The sequence below is a fragment of the Stegastes partitus genome, unplaced genomic scaffold (genome assembly GCF_000690725.1).
Source record: "Stegastes partitus isolate 25-593 unplaced genomic scaffold, Stegastes_partitus-1.0.2 Scaffold1098, whole genome shotgun sequence".
Lineage (NCBI taxonomy): Eukaryota > Metazoa > Chordata > Actinopteri > Pomacentridae > Stegastes > Stegastes partitus.
The window spans coordinates 188,529-209,054 of NW_007578829.1; the positions used below are offsets into that span (position 1 = coordinate 188,529).

General features: G+C 41.8%; 1 protein-coding gene across 12 annotated transcripts in view; it reads left to right on the top strand.

Annotated features, from left to right (window-relative positions):
- The window catches only part of nfasca (neurofascin homolog (chicken) a), a 109,406-nt gene that overhangs the window by 57,776 nt on the left and 31,104 nt on the right, over positions 1-20,526 (top strand). For 11 of the 12 annotated variants that reach the window (XR_520751.1, XM_008296062.1, XM_008296064.1 and 8 more), the window contains 15 exons: positions 2,152-2,263; positions 2,786-2,970; positions 3,054-3,185; positions 4,252-4,395; positions 5,302-5,413; positions 5,582-5,748; positions 7,074-7,221; positions 11,111-11,235; positions 14,407-14,508; positions 15,013-15,210; positions 15,511-15,581; positions 16,607-16,829; positions 16,957-17,072; positions 17,193-17,403; positions 18,868-18,990. Coding sequence is in view for 11 of the 12 variants with exons in the window: in XM_008296062.1 (XP_008294284.1) it covers positions 2,152-2,263; positions 2,786-2,970; positions 3,054-3,185; positions 4,252-4,395; positions 5,302-5,413; positions 5,582-5,748; positions 7,074-7,221; positions 11,111-11,235; positions 14,407-14,508; positions 15,013-15,210; positions 15,511-15,581; positions 16,607-16,829; positions 16,957-17,072; positions 17,193-17,403; positions 18,868-18,990 (2,169 nt within the window). In the remaining variant the exon portion in view is untranslated. Of the gene's footprint in view, positions 1-2,151; positions 2,264-2,785; positions 2,971-3,053; positions 3,186-4,251; positions 4,396-5,301; positions 5,414-5,581; positions 5,749-7,073; positions 7,222-11,110; positions 11,236-13,953; positions 13,999-14,406; positions 14,509-15,012; positions 15,211-15,510; positions 15,582-16,606; positions 16,830-16,956; positions 17,073-17,192; positions 17,404-18,867; positions 18,991-20,526 lie in introns of all 12 variants that reach the window. The other variant, XM_008296071.1, reaches the window with a different exon arrangement.

A 20,526-nucleotide genomic window follows, 5' to 3' on the forward strand; every position in this document is an offset into this window, starting at 1 on the left:
ACAATGCATCTTGGGAAGTCCTGCAAGCATCATCAGCTGGGTACTGGGCGTCTGGTTTGACCCATTTCCAGGGTGCTGTCGACATCATTGTAAACTCTCCACTGTAGCAACTATGTCCATAACAACTTCCGTTATCACTAATTTGTTTGTCATTGTTCTTCTCAACATGTCACTAAACACAGCAGATCCTCTTCACCCACTCCTGTCTGTCTGTCTGTCTGTCTGTCTGTCTGTCTGTCGACTGCTGGAAAAGCTAACAGCTAACAGATGCTTTAATCCCATGCAGATCTGCATCACAAAGGAGGCTAATGCACATTTAATCCCACACACTCCTCCGCAGGCTGTATCTCTGTGCTGACTGGCTTTCATGTCCACAGTGCTAAAAGCAATTGTGCTGAGATTGTAGCAAACTGGAGGTCTAAAAGCAGTTGCAAATGAATGTTACCTGTTATGTTGATGTCTTTTTTTTTTTTACAGGTTGATACTGAAACAAGTTGCCATCAGGATTTACTATGTAGTTTAAAAATAGAGATAAATAGTCACTTTCAACTGCATCCTTAATTTACAAAGATTGCTCTACATTGATGTCGTGCGCAGTTGGCCAAAGCCCTCACCACACTGTCCAAATCATGCATAACTGATAAAATAATAATACCTACAAAAATGCAAAACAAGTCAAAAAATGCAGGTGCAAATACTAAGACAGTGTGTCTTGCAATGTGACCTGCAGCTGAAGTTGAAGTTAAAGCATGTAAAGCAGCTGAAGAGTCGCTTTATTTGAAACAGCGAAAGAATGTGGATTTGAAATGATCCCTTTCATGACTCATTTTGACAAAAAGAGTTTGACTTTTGTGATTTTACAATCAACTACGTGTCTGATTTAAATGCTACATACATTTGGGTGTTGCAGTTTGCTCACATCCCAGCCTGCTTTGGTGAACTGGCTGATTCCTTTATGCTCAGAGATCTATTCACTTATTGTGTTCTGTTGTACCAGCTGAAGCAATGCAGCTTTACATTTGGCATGAGTTAACCTACAGGTTCTTAAAATCCCTCTTCAGCAACAGTAAATGAAAGGCCTTACAACCTAAAAGCCAACTCTGAAGTTGTGTCTGAACGTTCTGTTCTAGAGGCTTTAGGGTCGGCACAGCAGCCACTTACATGGTGTTGCTGTGGCCCTGTACAGATTCAAAGCCCTGCAGGAATGTTTAACATGGGGCTGAAGGCTAATGGACTAACTACATGACCTTAAATAGCATGTTAAATTAATCTCATTACAGCAGAGAAACTGGGCAAATTTTATCAGCTGCTTTACTTAAGCTTGAAATGGCAATCTTTGCCGTCTCTGTTCCCCTGGTGAACACAAAGCAAGATCAATGAACTTGTTGCTTCTGCATCTCTTTTCTCTTCCTGTGAGAAAAGCCAGGGGGTGTTCGACCTGATTACAGGTCTTACTACTGACTGCACAGAGAGTTGAAGCCACAAAGAAATGATCAGAGTAATAGTGGCAGACTCACATGATGAAGAGGATGTTTAGCTCCCTGTAGAAAGTGAGTCAAGCAACCAGGATATATAAATTCAGGAGATAGCAGGAGGGGTTGGGATGGGGATAGCAGGATCGCAGATGGAGAGCAAGCACTACAAAGAGAACAACACATATTTTGGGGGTCGGTGAGGCCAGACTACAGATCCAGAGACACCTGCAGAGAAAACAAACACAGTACCTTGTGGGGTAACACAGAGTTAGTGACGTGTACTGGTGATATACGGAAGAAAGAGAGGAGAGTAGAGGAGAGGAGCTCAGTACATCACGGGAATCCCTTGGCAGTCTAAACCTATAGCAGCACAACTAAGGGACAGTTCAGGTGATCCTGAGCAGCCCTAACTATGAGCTTTATCGAAGAGGAAAGTTTTAAGCCTAATCTTAAAGTAGAGAGGGTGTCTGCCTCCTGAACCCAAACTGGAAGCTGATTCCATAAGAGAGGAGCTGATAACTGAAGGCTCTGCCTCCCATTCTACTTCTGGATACTCTGGGAACCACAAGTAAACCTGCAATCTGAGAGCGAAGGGCTCTGTTAGGATAATATGGTGCAATAATGCACCTACATGTGCTCTTGTGGTGTATTGACCATCCTCTTTCCTTGTCTGCAGGCCGTAAAGTAGCAGAGTCCACGCCGACCTTCCTCTCGCCGTCAGGGACTGAGAGTTCTAAAATGGTGCTACGAGATGAGCAACTGCTGCTGGAGTGTATTGCTGCTGGACTGTGAGTGCTTTTCACACACACATTAATAGATAAAATATTCACTGTATGTGAGTACTGCTACAATATGGAAGGATTTATAAGTTTCTAAAAGCCATGATCAGTGTTTGCTTGTGCTGTTTAACCATGTGGGCTATTTTTAGCCACAATTTATAATGACATGTGACATCACTGCATCATACTCAAACTGGCATATTTGCTTGTATTTTACAAAAAGATCCAAGGGAGTGGTTATGAGAGAAAGACCAAATTCACACAGGCTAAAAGACATTAAATTAGTAGTTAAAGCATCTTTAGATGAAGTCAAAATGATGGGATGGGTTTTTAAAATAAAAAGCACCAAACTTTCAAAGTAAGATGAGCACAACAGTCACTAACCACAGTGTAGTCCTGCTTGAGTAAAATAGTGCATAGTGGTAGCATGAATCTGAATCTGCAATTTTTCTGCCAATGTGACAAAAAACACAAATGACACCACGAAGCCAAAGCCATACACGTCTCTCCTCCCTTTGTATTTCCCTTCAGTCCAACACCGACAATCAAGTGGTTCAAGAAAGGTGGGGATCTGCCAGGAAGGAAGGTGAAGTTTGAGAACTACAACAAGACCCTGAAGATTATCAACGTGTCAGAGGAGGATGCAGGGGAGTATGTATGCATGGCTAACAATCACTTAGGCAGCATACGTCACTCCATCTTCGTTCAGATTAAAGGTGAGAAGGTTACAGTGGTTATGTATTTCTACCTGTATATTACCTTGTGCTATCATGTTAACCTGACTCTTCGTGTCCCACAGCGGCTCCGTACTGGCTTGACAAACCGTCAGACCTGGTGCTAGCCCCAGATGAGAATGGACGTCTGGTGTGTCGCGCCAATGGTAACCCTAAACCTAACATCCAGTGGCTTATCAATGGACACCCTATAGAAGGTATGGACTCTTTCTCTCTGATTACAAAATATCAGAAAAATCAAAGTTGTAAATGACTTGCTACAAAGTTCTGGGGGAGTGTGTCTGGTGGGACTGACAGGTATGCAGCTGACATGGACAAGGTGTGTCAGAAAAGTTTCAGGACTGGTGTCACAAAAGATTTATTTCAAATCCAAACAACAAACTACAAGTTTTCCCCTTCAAAGTAATCCCCCTGGAGTCTAACACACTTTCCCAGCCTTCTCTGCCACGCCACCATGCACTCCTGGAAGGATTCTTCTGGAATCCTACACAGCTCCATTGTCACAGCCATTTTAATGTCGTCCACTTCTTCAACATGGGTCCCCTTGATGACCCCTTGAGCTTGGGGAAGAGGAAAAAAGGTCAGGTGAGTAGGGAGGCTGCTCCAGCACGGCGATGTTCTTCTCAGCCAGGAACTGTCGGATGTTCAGAGCAGCCACGGCTTGTTCTGCCACAACTCTCGCCTCTTCTCGCACACTGAATGAAGCAAACACCGCAGGATCTCTTTGTAACGTGCTGGTTGATCATCTGAGGGGGAAAGCTTGTAATTTTTAGTTTGGGTTTGAAATATATCTTTTGTGACCTCAGTCTGACACACCTCGTACACACTTACCCTATGAGCAGCCTTACATAGCACTAGGATGTGACTTACTACATGACCCGATTTAGTTACCTTTACCTAGTTAGAGTTGGGGGTTGATGACACATGCAGGTTAGTTTTCTATATTCTAAATAATTGCATTATTTTTTTTTATTGCAAAGTTACGGATCTATAAATATAAATGTCAATAAAGTTCTATTCTATTCTATTCTATTCTATTCTATTCTATTCTATTCTAGTAAAATGACCTGTGGAAAGTATAGATTGCTGCCCATTGACTATAAATATAATCATTTATGTACGGCAAATCAAATTTGAATTAAGTTTATTAGTATAAACAGTGACTCTTGACATGTCAATGAAAAATGCATCTCTTTTTTGTCTCTATAACTGTCTTTATCACCTAACACTACTGTTCATTCTTTGTCCTCCTCCTGACCACAGGCTATCCTCCCAACCCAAACAGACAGGTGCTCGGTGACACCATAATCTTCCGCTCGGTGCAGATCGGGAGCAGCGCTGTCTACCAGTGCAATGCCTCCAACCAGCACGGCTATCTGCTGGCCAATGCCTTCGTCAGCGTTCTTGGTGAGACACTGAGGAAAGAAGCTGACACAATGGAAACCGAGCCGAAAGAACATTGGCATTGTGAAAAGCCAGTTAGTTTTGCTTGTTGCTGGATGGTGTAGCCCTAAAAAACTTTGTAACAATACAAAAATAATGCATGTGCTGAATGGATACCACAGACTGTATGTAAAGATGGATGGAGTGGTGTCTGACATCAAACCTTGATGTGAGTGGGAGCTGGTTTGAAGTCCAGGGTTGCAGCTTATGGTCAGTGTTATCTTTCCCAGATGAAGCCAGGACCTTCCAAATAAGGAGTGTGAGATGTTTTCTTTTACAGTCTGGAAACACGCTGTGCTATTTCTGGCCAAAGCAACGCTAGCTTACTGGAAACACGACTGGTCCACATAAGAGTTAATATTACCTACTTTGGCTACAGTCAGTGGCCATGTGCTAAACACAGTGCCTTCTAATCCTGTTCTTATGATCTAATTTCCAAAATGACCACATATTTACATTTATTGACTGATACCATAACGAGTCGTTGGAAAAAAAACAAAGATTAGTTGTTTTAGAGAGAAGTTGCCACTTTCTGAGTGGGAGTCAGTTAGTTCCAGGGATTTTTTGAAGCCAGCAACCTGCAGAATTGCACTATAAGGTATTTCCGGATTGGCTTCAGCCTAAAGCTGTACCCATGAAATAGATGACAGTTGAGTTTTTTGTAAGTAATGTACCCACCATATATACACAAGTTTGCTGTGACGAAGAACTGTGTAAGATTTTATGACACATTCAGGTTCTGGCTAAAAAATTAACATCTGTGTAACCAGATCATATTTGACTAAACTGTGAAGGTAGTCAGAGTCCCTCTAAGTCTTTGTAAGTGGTAAAGCATTGTTGAGGTGTAATCCACAGCTCCTCTTCCTGTAGACATGCCTCCAAGGATGCTGGGCCCCAAAAACCAGCTGATTAAAGTCATCGAGAACAACCGGACCTTCCTTGACTGCCCATTCTTTGGTTCCCCTCTACCAGACCTGCGCTGGTGAGTAGCCAGTGTTTTATTGTTAAAATAAGAAATCCGTGTTTTGGCATCATCCACTGAAAACCCACATCAATTTTTCCTGCTAAACACTGAATCTATAGCTGTCATCTTTACGAATCTGTAGTTTTCCCTTTTCAAATCACGTTTATACATTTCTTTGTGTGATAGGTTTAAGAATGGACAGGGCAGCGGGCTGGATGGTGGCCAGTACCGTGCTTACATCAACGGAACACTGGAGATAAAGCGTGCCCGTGCAGAGGACGAGGGCACCTATACTTGTGTGGCCAACAGCATCTTGGGCACAGCTGAAAACCAGGTCCGCCTGGAGGTCAAAGGTCAGACATAACATCACTGCTGCACTCAGTCATTTGAAGCATCCTGCAAGGCTTCGAAAGAAAAACAAAAATGTAAAAATGCAGTCGTGCAGCAAACACACAGTGACATGTTGGTATGAAGTCAGTCTGTTACTATGGACATCATGTGCAGACAACATGATGCTCCAGCAGGGTTTTTCCATGGATGCTTATTGCACGTCATAATTCTGTGTGAAATATGAAATGATTTTCTTTCCTTTTGCCAAATAGCCTGCACTGTAATATTACACGCATCTCTTGTGCCTTTTTTCAAGTGCCTCATTTGTACATTTGTATTCAAAATCACATTGAAGTTTTTTTTTTTTTTACCCACATCAATAATTAGCTGAACTGAAAAACATGTACCTAATTGTACTCATCTACCAAGTTATGAAATAACTTTTTCTTTCCATTTAAATCAGGACAAAATCAACTAAAAGAGAAGCTTACAGAGTCTTTAAATTGATGTATTTGACATACTGTGCATGATAGGAAAAGCTAAAGGAATATGTGTCAAGTCTTCAGCTCGTAGATCCTGTCATGATGTAAGGCTGCAGTCAGGACTATGATATTTGATGAAGACTAGTGGTGGTGAAAGGATATATTTATATGAAAGCTTGAACATCTTCAGTCTGATTGTGTTGAAAGTAAAAATTTGTCGTTAAAAAAAGAGACATGCAGCAAGTGAAATGAAATTGTGCTAAGTTCAATTTCATTTTTTTAGTCAAATGGCAAGTAGAGATTCTCATCTTGAAGAAGCCCAATATAAAGTTTAATATAAGTGTATTTTTTCAACCCATTTTGCTGCTACATTATAGCTTGGCTTAGCTTGGAAGTATTTGCTGCTTGGATTATGTTCACTGGCAAAACGTTTTCTTATATCACACTGAAGATTGCTGTCAAAAAAGGGAGGACGCTGGGGTGGATGACTGGATGTACAAGCCATAGAACTTTGACACTATTGTCTTACATTTCCTATAATGCACGTTTGTTAATACAAGCTAGCTTTAACTGAATATCAATTAAATTTTTTAGAGGGGATTGCATTTTTATTAAAGTGAATTTGTCTGACCATGATAGTTAACCTTATATATTTGCTTTGGCCACACTGAATGGTTAGAAGAATGGATGTTTTTGTTTGTGGTAACTGGTCCTTTTCAGCATTGGACCTTGTGACACCAAACTCCACATCTCCAGACAGAAAATAAATCACCCTTCCTAGATGCCTTTAGATGAACAAGTTCATATAGTATGTGTTTCTGTGTGTGTGTGTGTGTGTGTTTCTTTTCCTCCTTACTCCAACCCAGAGCCAACTCGTATAGTTCGACTCCCTGAGCACCAGTCAGCTGTCAGGGGCTCTACAACTCGCTTTGACTGTAAGGTGAAGTCTGATCCCAGCCTGACCGTCACTGTGGCTTGGATGAAGGATGACAAGCCTCTTTATCTGGGATGGAGGTAATGGCATCTATTGGTAGCCTTTATGAAGTACTTTGATTCTCCTCATACACTTCTTATAAGGTCAAACAGGGATAGCCATGCCAACATTTTAAATGATTAAACAGTTATCCGAACATCTAGTGTTAACAGTTTTCGATTTAACTGACAATTTAAATCATTACCAATTTTTGTACAAATATGTTTTTGTTTTCCCAGTCTTGACGAACACTCCCACAGGTGGGAAAACATGGCTTTAGTGTAACCTGTCAACCACGAGCTCACTTCAAAAATAAATAGATTTTTCTGTCTGTTTGTGAGGGTACCCTCACAATTGTCAGTGTTGTTCCTGTTGGGAAGTAGACTACCTGTTTCTCTATCATCTTGAGACTATCTCTCCACCCAGTTGCATATTTCAGATGTATGGGGAATGACCCTCCTGCCCGTCAAGGTACATGGATACTTCTTTAAGACACACTGGCCTGTCCGGTCAGGCCCCACAAGTTGCCTATAAAGCACCTGTGCTGCTGTGAATTCACTGATTGTTGATCTCCACCTCAATTAGAGTGCAGTGTGACAATCTGTGCTCCTTAAAAAATATTCCGTAGGTCTGTAGGTGAGTTGTGGCATATATCCACTTACATGGTGTGGTTTGAGTGTCCGTCTGCGGGCAGCCTCCCTGGATTGCTGTTTCCCTGTTCAGGTTTTGTTAGATTTTTTCCTTTGTCTCTCCGGCTCCTGTGACTATAATCCTAAACACCAGCAAATTGCTCGCGGGTTCATGAGCTGACACGCTGACCGCAGACATCCCAGTTCCCTAAATAGCAGGTAAAGAAACTTTCCTCCAGCAATGTCGGCATCTCTCTGCCAGTGCCTGAATGTCACTGAAGCATATTGCTGCGGTGTAGCTAATGCGCTCAGTGGTAGTCCGTATCATTCACTTTCTCTGTGATAGCTTTCCAGTGTCTGCAGTGTTTGTGGTGTATGACTGGTGGGATCCCTGATGAGCACAGACTTCCCAGTCTTCTAAGCAGCAGGCAAGGACACTTTCCTCTGGCCATATCGGCATCGCTACAAGAGCCAGCTGATGCAACTGTTTCCCAAGTGTACTGTTCATGGAGCTAACGCGCTCAGTGGGACCCTTACTGAATACCGTCTGCTAACGGCAGGTGCAAGAATATTACTCCAGCTGGGCCAGCATCACATTGAAGACACTTGAATGCCCCTGGAGCATATTACTTGTGGTAACCAGCTAATACCCTCAGTGGTAGTCTGTGACAAATGCAGAATGGGACAGCCCACAGTGGGGGTCTACTCCCTCCCTCAGGTGGTCTTCATGGGCTCAGAAGAGTGTTGCCGCTGCCATGTGGATATCCTCTTGGAACACATTCGAGCCTCTGGGCAGCAGTTTGACATTATGGCAATCTCAGGTTACAATCTCTCTGAGCTTGGTTCTGGACTTTAGGAGGGAACCTAATTTGCTGACTCCAGAAAGGCGGCAGACCTTGTAAACCTGCCTTAACCTCTTCCAGTTACATTCTTAGGCTGTCTGTGCTCAAGGGCCCAATGGCAGCCATGATGCAGACCGTCTTTCTCCCTCTCCTGTACATGCAGCCTGTCAAAGATGTCTGCTGAATTTGGGGGCTTTGTCTGCAGGGAGTTCTCCAGACCACGGTTGTGGACTTCCTAACCCTCAGCTGGTGGAGAGATTTAGCCAACACAGAGCAAAGGGGAGTGCTCTAGAACCTGTTGCCAGCTAGTCTTTACAGGTGCTTGCCCAGTGGGGTTAAGCATGGTCTATACTGTATGTCTGGTTAGTGGGCTCTGGGTTTGCTGTTAGGTGACCCAGTGTGTAATGTCCTGCAGCGTAGAGCTGTCCTCCTTGCTGTCTGGCAGTTCCTGCCAAGTTCACCACATCGTTGCCAAAAAAGACAGCACAATGACTGCAGCATCTATCGATAGGCAGGCTGACAAGCACACTGTGGCAGAAGGTTCATCCCTTCTTCTGCTCAGAGTTACACATGCTGAAAACTGGACACAGCAGAAGTAGAAGTCATGTGAAGAGGGACTCCACACCCAAGGTCATGGCAACTCCCTCCTCAGGGGCCTAAGGAGACTTGGTGTCACTTTGTCAATGTAAAAGTTCAACCTTCTCAGTTCCAAAGAGTCACCACATTGTCAACTCTTCTTTTCCTTCATACAATGATGACCCACCTCTGGAGTAGGTCACCCTGGCCCTGTCGTCTGCTTTGAGTTGTCTCTCCTTTCACACTTCTCCAGCCCCTTCTTCCAAGGATTCAGGCAGCATGAATGAGGCTGATTTTGGTGGCTTCTCTATGACCCCACTTGCCATGGTCCAAGCCAGTCGCCTCTTTCAAATGGGACACCTTAAAAGATTTCACTTTGGAAAAGACTTGCTGTCTCAGGCTGAGATCCTTTTCATCCCTTCCTGGCTGGGCTCAGATTGGCAGCCTGGCCTCTGAGAGGAACAAGTTACTGCCCTTAGGCTTTTCAAGGCCTGTGGTGAGAACGACCTAATAGGCCCAGTTGCCATCCACAAGAGTTGCCTACCTGTACTGTTAGAGGGGTATTTACCACTTGGACCTCAGCAGGTGAATTCCTACTGAGCAGCCCAGGGACTCCTGCTGTTTATACTGTCTTAGCTGGAGACAGGGAAATCTGCCAGTACTCTGTGAGGTATAGTGGCGACACCAGTTAGATTCCAGTCCCTCCATGGCTCCATGGATCTTGGGCATAGGCTGTAATGTGCATCAGCATCTCCCTCTTTTGACTCTTGTTGCTGATCTGAAATGGGTTTTCTTCAGAACTGCATTTCTGCTGGCCACTACCTCTGCCAGGCAACTGCTGCAGGTTTTTGCCAGAGGGATCAGATGTAGTCCTTCATCCTAATGTGATGTTCCTGCCTAAGGCTAGATCTGAATTCCACCTGTCTCAGTTGGTTGAGCTGTGGTCACTTGCCTCTTCTGGAGAAGACCAGGGGGACCAACACCAGTTTTAGTCATACCCTGTCTGGCCTTTGCCAGAGCACATCCAGTACAGACAGACTGCCACAAAGATTAACCAGCTCTTGGTCTGCTTTGACTCCAGCAAACTGGGAAGGTTCTTGTTGAAGTCTCAGCTAGAGATGGGTGTTTTCCCAGGTGTGCCAGTCACATCATGGGTCTGAGCACACTCACATTGGTATGGCTACCACATTGGCGAGCCTTTCTCGCTGCCATGTGTGCAGCAGCCACATGGTCATCTCAGTTCACTTAATCTTAAATCCATGACCTAAATACATACAAATACTTTGTGTGTCATATACCAGTGGTTTGGGCTGAACCGTCTCCTCATGGGAAGTTTATAGAGTTACCCCATACATATGAAATATGTAACTGGGTGGAAGGATGGTCTCGAGGCGATAGAGAACGTATAGGTACATTGTAACCATGGTTCTCTGAGAAAAGAGACTATCTCTCCAGCTCTTGTGGCAACTCAGATACACATTTTGATCAAAACTATCAGTGAATTCACACCAGCACAGATGCTTTATACGTAACCTGTGGGGTGTGACCGGGGAAGCCTGTGTGTCTTAAAGAAGAATCCACGTACCCTGTCGAGCAGGGGGGTCATTCCCCGTACATGTGAAATATACAACTGGGTGAAGAGATAGTCTCTAACTGTATGACTGTCATCAGATTGAACTGAAACCTGGATTTGTTTCTAAAAAACAAATCTTTCAGAGTTTCTGTTGTCATTAATTGATGAGAAATACAGTGCAGTCATAAGTCTTTTGTACTTGCTTTATACAGCTATCATCTCCATAAGAGACAAAGTCTAAACCAGAAAAAGAAATGCTGCAGCTATGTTGCTTTATACTGTATAACAACCAATCTTTGTGTGTCACCAGGCTGAGGAAGGATGAGGAGTCGCTGACCATCCCCAATGTCAATGAGGGCGATGAGGGAACGTACACATGCACTGTTAAATCTGAGATAGACCAGGACTCAGCCTCAGCCCGCCTCACTGTGTTAGGTACACCCACACACAGACCAGTGCTCAGACATACAGCTGAAACCAGAAGTTTACATACGCTGTATAAAAAAGCACAAAACCTTTTTTTTCCTCCTCACTGTCTGACACTGAAGTAGACTAAACTTTTCCTGTTTTAGGACAGTTAGGATTACCAAAATTATTTATATTTGTGAAATGCCAGAATAATGAGAGAGAGAATTTTTTATTACTTTCTTCAAAGTCAGAAGTTTACATACACTAAGATTACTATGCCGTCAAACTATCCTGTTTTCCCCACCTCCTCATCCCCACTCTCACACCAGCAGTTGAGGCAGATGGCTGTCTTCCCTGAGCCTGATTCTGCCGGAGGTTTTTTCCCTCCTCACTCAGGTGGGGGGCAGTTTGGTTGCTTCCCACCATTGCCATCCACTTGCTCAGAGGAAGTCCAAAGGCTAGTTTGGATTGTTGGGTTCTCGATTTAAATTTGTAAGGTCTATACCTTACTTTGTTAAGCGCTCTGTGATAACGTGTTGTAAACTGCGCTATACAAATAAAATTGAATTGACAAATTACATTGAAATTATTTGGGAAAGCCCAGATGATGATGTCATGGCTTTGGAAGCTTTTGATAGGATAACTGACAACATTTGAGTTGATTGGAGGCACACCTGTAGATGTATTTTTATACACACTTCAGACACACTGCTTCCATTTGTGACAACATGGGACAATCTGTCCCGCCATCATACCACTCCGGAAGGAGATGAGTTCTGTGTCCCAGAGATGAAGTGTTTTGGTCTGAAATGGGCATATCAACCCCGAAACAAAAGCAAAAGACCTTGTGAAGATGCTGCTGAAGCTGGTAAGAGTCACTATCCACAGTGAAACAGTCCTGTAGCGACATGGGCTGAAAGGCTACTCAGAGAGGAAGAAGCCATTCCTCCCAAAGGAATATAAAAAAAACCCAGATTTACAGTTTGCAAATGCACACAGGGACAAAGACCTTCATTTTTGGAGACATGTCCTGTGGTCTGATGACACGAAAATTGAACTGTTTGGCCATAATGACCATCGTTACATTTGGAGGAAAAAGGGAGAAGCTTGCAAACCTGACAACACCATCCCAACTGTGAAGTACGGGGGTGGAAGCATCATGTTGTGGGGATGTTTTGCTGCAGGAGGGACTGGTGCACTTCATAGAATAGATGGCATCCTGAGGAAAGAACATTGTGTGGAAATATTGAAGCAACATCTCAAGACATCAGACAGGAAGTTAAAGCTTGGGCACAAATTGGTGTTCCAAATGGACAATGATCCTAAGCATACCTCCAAATTAGTTACAAAGTGGCTTAAGGACAACAAAGTCAATGTTTTGGAGTGGCCATCACAAAGCCCTGATCTGAATCCTGTAGAAAATTTGTGGGCAGAACTGAAAAGGCATGTGAGCAAGGTGACCAACAAACCTGATTCAGTTACACCAGTTCTGTCAGGAGGAATGGGCCAGAATCCCAGCAAACTACTGTGAGAAGTTTGTGGATGGAAACCCAAAATGTCTGACCCAAGTCATACAGTTTAAAGACAATGCTACCAAATACTAAGGAAATGTACATAAACTTCTGACTTTAAAGAAAGTAGTAAAAAAATTTCGAAAAAACACATTTTCTCTCTCATTATTCTGTCCTTTAGCAAATATAAATAATTTTGGCAATCCTAACTGTACTAACACAGGTAAAGTCAAGTCACTTTTAATGTCAGATAGTGAGCAAAAAAAGGTTATGTGTCTTTTTATACAGTGTATGTAAACTTCTGGTTTCAACTGTATAAACTGCATTTATAGGATCAACAGCAGTGGAATATTACTCCTTTTAAACCAGATTTTGTCATATTTCCAGAAGACCTGTAATAAATATAAGAAAGAACCAAAATGCATGATTGTTTTTTTGTGACAACAATGTACGTGTTTTAATGATTTCATGAAAGAAAATTCTAGTTATACTAGTTGTTGGAAAGTCATGACTGCCATGACATTCTTGGTCTTAACAAGTATATGTAAACTTTTGTTCACAACTGTAGATGTTCTGTAGATTTTTCTGAAAATGTCTTCAATTTTCCTTGACACTGTGCTATTTTCCAGTTATGTGCCTCAAAATGGAAATCATGCATGTCTTACTACTTCTGCAGTTTACTAAATTCTCACCTAGATTAATTTCTACTGATTTAACAGTTTGCATGCGGCACATGAAAATCCACGTGTACTGTGTAGATGATGCTCTAGCAAAGCTAACTGACTCAGTTTGAGTTTTCTGTGTGACCCTTGTTTTGACAATTGATATTTTTGCACAAAATAATACATCTGAGTCACAGGAAAATTATGTTGTATTTGATCTATCCACTCCTTTGAAGATATGTTTCCTCTGCTGTACATTTCATTCAGTGTATGGAGACACATCTTCAGAAACAAAAAAACATGTATTCAGAAAATACAAAGTAAAGAAACTTGTATTTTTTTGTGACTAAACTTTATCATCAGCTACATCATCAGTGCGTACACCATCATTTGTAAAATACGTGATCACATGGTTTTCTCAAACTGAAGTTAAATCAAACTAACTTTGAGCAGCACAATGTGTACTAAATTATATGCTAACAGTTGTGTCCCTTGCTGTTGATTGGCTTGTAGACTAACCTACAAACTCTAACCTTTATACCCACTTCCTGCTCCTTGACCCTGCCCCACAGAGGAAGCCTCCCTCAACCCCTCAGTCTCTAGTGCCTTGCCTCCAGGTAACACACGGCTCGGTTGGAAGTTATTCTATGTCTTTGTTCTTGTTGTTGTCCTAGTGCTCTTTTCTGTGAATGTGTGTTTTTACTGTTTGACTTGTTTTCTGCCTCTACTTTAACTACTGCCTCTATGTCCATTTGTTTTTTTTGTTTTTTGTTTTTTTATAAAAGCACAGGTATCATGAAAATGTGGCAAAGAGATTTTTGTGTGTTTTGAACACAGAATGGATTTTAAATGCATGTGCTTAGTCCACACTGGCACGTTGTTTAGTCTCCTGTTAAGACTGAAACTGTTTAGATTGATGTTAAGGATATAAAATATGAGAATAGTGTTTTTGCAGCATGCCTGTGGTTGTGTGTATGTATGTATTGTGCATATCTAAAGTCAGGCCATTTTGTGTTTCTTTGCAGACCGTCCAGATGCTCCTATGGATCTGGATCTGTCGGACCCAGCAGCCCGCAGTGTTCGCCTCACCTGGATCCCCGGAAATGACCACAGGAGCCCCATCACAGGTCAGTATGCACACACTCTCTGTATACCTGTACTCTCTCTTCTGTCTTTACCAGCCAGGGAGGACTGAATTGTCCAAAATTTGTTAGGTGATCCTGTGGTGGGATTGTGTAAGGAAGAGAGAGCTAAGAGGTTTATCTTATTTCAGGTCTCCAAGCTCAGAAGAAAAATGACAATGTAGGGAGAAGAAATGAAATGAAATTTTAATAGGTCAGAATTATGAGTCATCTGATAAATTAGATTTCATGGCCAAATACTTGTAAAATTTTAACTGTAATCTGTATTTATAGAAAGGTTTGTAAAATTCATGCAATAGAGCCATTAATCAAACTCATTAACGTATAAAGCCACAAGTGCATGTGGTCCGCTGCAAGAGAAAGAACTGAACCAAGCGACATAGAGAACCTCCTGAATCCCCTCAAGGACCTCCACATCACCCCTCAGAGTTCTACTGTGCTAACAGTAGCTGGTCCTCTTTTCCTTATGTCAGTGATGTTTCTCTGCAGAGTTCCTGGTCCAGTTTGAGGAGGACCGCTGGGAGCCAGGTAGGTGGCAGAAACTGTCCTCTTACCCTGGAGACCTCAACTCTGTCATCCTGCAGCTCGCCCCATTCGTCAACTACCAATTCAGGGTCATCGCCATCAACTCAGTAGGTCAGAGTCCGCCAAGTGGCCCCTCACCACGCTACAAGACCAGTGGAGCTGGTGAGAGACTACAGACACACACTCATCTGAACCCATACTGTATGTCTTTGGGTTTAAAGTAATGTGGCTTGTTCAATTGGCTGAATTTGATTAATTACCTGTGCTAAAATTATTGTCATTATTTCATGTATTATACATGAAATATATAATTATTCACCAAGTAACTACTTTAAAAGGACATTATTAAAATATATGTATATATCAAAATATATATCAATATATAAAAACCTGTACCTGCCGACGTGGTTTGTTGGAGCTGATTTTGTTTAATCTAAGTGCATTCTGTTATGTTGCAACAAGCCCCAGATGCCATTCCCAGAGGTCTACGAGGATCGGGGTCCAAAAAGGACAACATGGAGATCACTTGGGAGGTAAGATGTGTGCAAAAATGTATGTACAATTCTGTTACCATTATAAATGAGCAATACAGGCAATAACACAAAGAGTGTAGTTTGCATTGTGATCAGCAAAAAAAAAAAACAACGAAAAGAAGGTCATCTGAAAGCACACAGGTAGAGTTATTTGTCTTGTTTTAGTAGAAAAAAGAAACAATCTAAAATGGCACTGGGTTTGACTAAATATATTCCTTGATCTGTCAACAGTTAAATATAGAAATAGCCTTTTCAGTCTCTAAGAGATTTGAGTCTTTTTTTGTTAGAAAGTCATTATGCAGAAAATAAAAACACTCCTTTAGAACCCAGGAGAAGCTGTTTATATTATCCATTTCAATACATTCTCTTTGGAAATTGAGTTGCTTCCACACAGGGTGTTCACTGGTGCCACTGCGCTCCAAAACCTATTCATTTCTATTGCTTGTGCCATGGCATGCTACTGTAAGAAAGAAGGCACAGGTACAGCACGGGCCAGAGAAGCCACACACTTGCAGCGGTTGAAGTTCAGATATGCTGGACTTTGACTGCTGCACGCCATGAAGCTGGAATGAGGTATCCTGGATGGCATGGAGGGCAAAGTGGAGGGAAAAGCTGGTGCTGTGTGTCTGAATTCCCCGAATTATATGACCGCTTTGCAGTTGTATTGAGACTCGGGGAGAAAAGCTTTTGTACTAGCAAGGCTAGTGCTAATGCTTGCTACTTTGCATGTGACAAATACATCTTCTGTCGAAGTGTTTGCAAAACATTGAAAGCTTCCTGCTTGAGAGGATGGTGACGTCGCCCCACTGGAAGTTTTGAAAACTCTGTCGAGCTGTGCGCTAAAACCCACATCGAGCGCAGTGCAGACTGCATCCTGTGTGAAAGCTGCTCGTATCAAAACCAATCAACACAAAACTGACAACACAAAATTTGCCTCCTGGGTAACTGTGCGAATTCAGAGTAGGACCCATAAAAGTCATAGCAGTGAGAATTAGCAAGGTGAGGTTTTGGTTTTGTCTCTTCAGCCGCTGCTTGATCTGGAAAGAAATGGCCCAAACCTGCACTACAGCATTTGGTGGAGACGAAAGGATTCGGGGGAGGAGTGGAGTAATGTGACCACCGTGGGGTCCAAACATGTCGTCCACAACACGGAAACCTACGTGCCTTATGAGATCAAAATTCAGGCCAGGAATGAGTTTGGCTCAGGACCAGAATCTAATGTGGTCATTGGATACTCAGGAGAGGACAGTAAGTAGACACTCACCAGATATCAGTTATTGAAACACAACTCCATTAACAAAAGCTGCTTCATTATCAATGAATCATTTCAAAATGCAGATTTTCACCAATATTGTGTCCTCTTTTGTGTGTCCAGAGCCCAGCGATGCACCCACTGATCTGCGAGTGTCAAAAGTTGACAGCACCAAAGTGAACATCCACTGGAAGTCTGTGAATCCAAACACTGTCCGGGGAGAGTTCAAGGAGTACAGAGTGAGACTAACTGCAGTTTTTTGATAGGAACCAGCTGCTGAGTTTTTTCACAGTTTTATCTTTATGCCCTCCTTTGCATATCTTACCTGTTAACTCCTTCCTTCCTGTTTTCCTTCCCAGTTGTACTACTGGCGTGAGTCCAGTCAGGTTCCAGGTCTGATTGTCAATAAGGAGAAGAAGACCAAAGGTTTCTACAGCACCATGGCTGAACCATCTGGCATCCTCAGTGACCTGGTGCCCTACTCTAAATATAAGATGTTCATGGTTGTGGCCAACAACCACTTTGAGAGTTCACCCAGCAACACAGTGGAATTCAACACCAAGGAGGGAGGTAAGGACACAGTCCACCCCAACAAAACATGTAGTTTCACTACAGCATTGTGACTAAAACGTAACATATGTCACTTGGGGTTAGGGCCCAAGCGATATGGATTTGTTGAGGCTGATGCCGATTCCGATATTTGGCAAAAAAAAAAGATTCAGACAACCGATTAATCGGTCGATTAATTTAAAAAACAAACAGTGGACAAATTTTACACTTTGTCCTTTAGTATTTGTTTAACTTTACAACAGAGAGGATTTTTAAAGTACAAAAACATGCAACAAAGCATTAAACATATTATGCATCATTAAAAAAAAATAAGTTTTCCAAACTAATATGTCTGTAATGGTGGTATTTTATTTTAAATTTGCATTGTGCATTTTTCTTCCTATGGAGCATGAATATAGCTACCAGTTGTACTGATGAATCTATCTTTATATTTAGGTCATCAGTGTGTGCTGTATATAAGCAACATAATGAGTGAAGTTACTGGCAGAACATTATTTATGCAGCCCTCTGATGCCCTTTAATGTTAAATCACATTTTCTCTACTACATTATTTTCTTTGCCATGAAGTCATGACTCATATGAACCAAAATAAAAACCAGAGGTTCCTTTCTCAGATGTCAAAACATGTCATCTTTGACAGAGTTGCATTTTAAAGATATAATGGTCACAAATAGTCCGACACTAATGTTATTCCATAACAACACACAGTGAGTTGCTGTTACAGCCTGTGTCACCTTATAGTGTTTTCTGACAAACAGACTGTAGCACTCGAGCTAGACACTGTTCACAGACACACAGATGGAACCGATTACAATAAGAGGTTTTAATTGGCCCTGAAAAAAAGACATATTGGTCGACTTCGATAGCCATTGTTTGCCTTCTAGTTTTCTTTTTTCCACTTTTTTTAAGTTGCTACAGGTCAGGAAAAACATTTTATAGCCTGAACCTGGCATAACAGTCTTGTGTCTCTTTTATACCTAAACACTTTTTGGATGTAATTTTTTGGAGACTACCATGTCTTGTAGGGAAAAGATATTGTCTTAGCATTTTGAGAAATATTTTAGCACTATTAGAATGGGTATGGAGAGTGGCTCAGTGGTTAGCACCGTCGCCTCGCACCTAGAGGATCCCCCGTTTGCGTCCCACTTAGGACGTCTGGGATCTTCCTGTGTGGAGATTGCATGTTCTCCCTGTACAGTGTGGGTTCCTCCGGGTTCTCCAGCTTCCTCCCACACTCAATTGGTGATTCTAAATTTTCTTTAGGTGCGAATATGAGTGTGCAAATTTGTTGGAGACACCCTCTAGTGGACATTAGTGGAATTGCATTATGCTACAATTGCTTTTAGCTTCAATCAAAGCAGCTTTGGCAAAGCAAGTTTCATTCCTCCAAAGTCCTTTTCCTAACCTTCTGACACCTCTATTGTTTTTTGCTCTTATCTTTACTTAATTTTTATGTATCTGTAGTTCCAGATGCTCCTAGGGCCGTCAGGATGCACAGCAAAAGTTTGGACACTATCTCCTTGGAGTGGGAGAAACCTCTAGAGCCCAATGGCATTTTGATTGGATACCAGCTTAAGTACCAAAGAGGTGAGCTGCTCTGATTTGTCCAATCTCAAATAATCAAACGCTTGCAAATGAATGTTCAAAAACTCTGTGTTTCTTCTTGATGGTGGTTTCACAAGTCAGTTTAAGCTGTTACGTGTCTGTGATAATTGGGTTCCAGCTTTATGTGTTTTAAATGGATATGAAGACTTTTCCCTTCAAAAAGTTTCAAAGATATCAAAAAAATCCTCCTTGAAAAAAAGTGCTGTTAAAATGTCCTTAAAAAAAAGTGGATTTTCCAGCTCTGAAACTAATTTTAGGAAGTCCTGTGGCAGTACATTGTTGATGTAGCACCAAATGACATTTTGACATGACAGAACAAAGTTGTTTCTACCCAAAACACATTATTGAAAGGAAGTAAATAAAAATGAGGAGAGAAATTAATGTTTGGATGGAAAATAAAATCTATATATTAATTAAATTAATGTAAAAAAAAAAAAAAAAAAAAACAACAAGAGATAGACACAGTGACAAAAGACAAAACTGTCTCGAGAGGTCTCGGAGATACACAAAAAAAACAAAACAAAAAACATGAGAAAAAAAAACAGGGGGAGAGGGTAAAAAGACGCTAAAAAAAAAACACGAGAGGTAAAAAATAAAACACAAAACCCACATTATCAAAAATTCACAACTCAACAAGTATTTTGAGTAGAGCTGTGGGATTTTGCAAGATTCCATGGTTGAGGTAGAAATTTTTGCCTGATTTATTTCAAGAAAATCCATGACCTCAGCTGGAGGTCCTACGTGAGCTGGCATGGGTTAAGGTTAGGGTTGTCATGATATTTGTCAGAGTAAGTTGTATTTGGACCTCTCAGCTTTACACAGACACACGAGCACAGTTACATGAAAAAGCACAGAGTGAGGCAGACTTGAACCAAAGCTGTCTTGCCCTCTTATCTTTTGCATTTGAATATGTGTGCACAAGTACATTATGTAAAATTCCTAGAGAAACATAAATAAGTTAAGGTATCTTCAATTGAATTCCAATTAAAAATATATGCTATAAAGTTCTTTTGTAGAAGAAACTGAACAGAACTAAACTACTTATAAGTTAGCAAATATGTATACATATACATACAGAACTAAATTCTGAAAAAAAAACAACGAATACAGTCGTGACTCGATAATCACTAATCACACTAAATGTAAAACCTTCTTTTATGTCGGATAGCAAGGCTGTTGGATTGTCAAGACGGAAGTCGAGATACAAGGAGGGTTTGATGCCTGAAGGGCAATTTGCTGTTAATATTTATTGGTCATAGTTGTTATAATAACTAGCAGGGCTGGTCCAAATAGCACTTTCTGGTATCCGGATATTCAGACCCAATTAATGATGAATACCCGAATATTCGGCGCGGTCGGGGGCACTTCCACCCCGGGAGAGCGCTCCGACAGGGTGGAAGTGGCCAGAACGCACAGGCAGTACTTGGCTGCTGATGCTAATTTAGGAGAGCAGTCACACTTCTGTTTCCACCGCCGCTATCCGTGTTTACTTCCGCAAACACCGAGCATGCTTGCTGT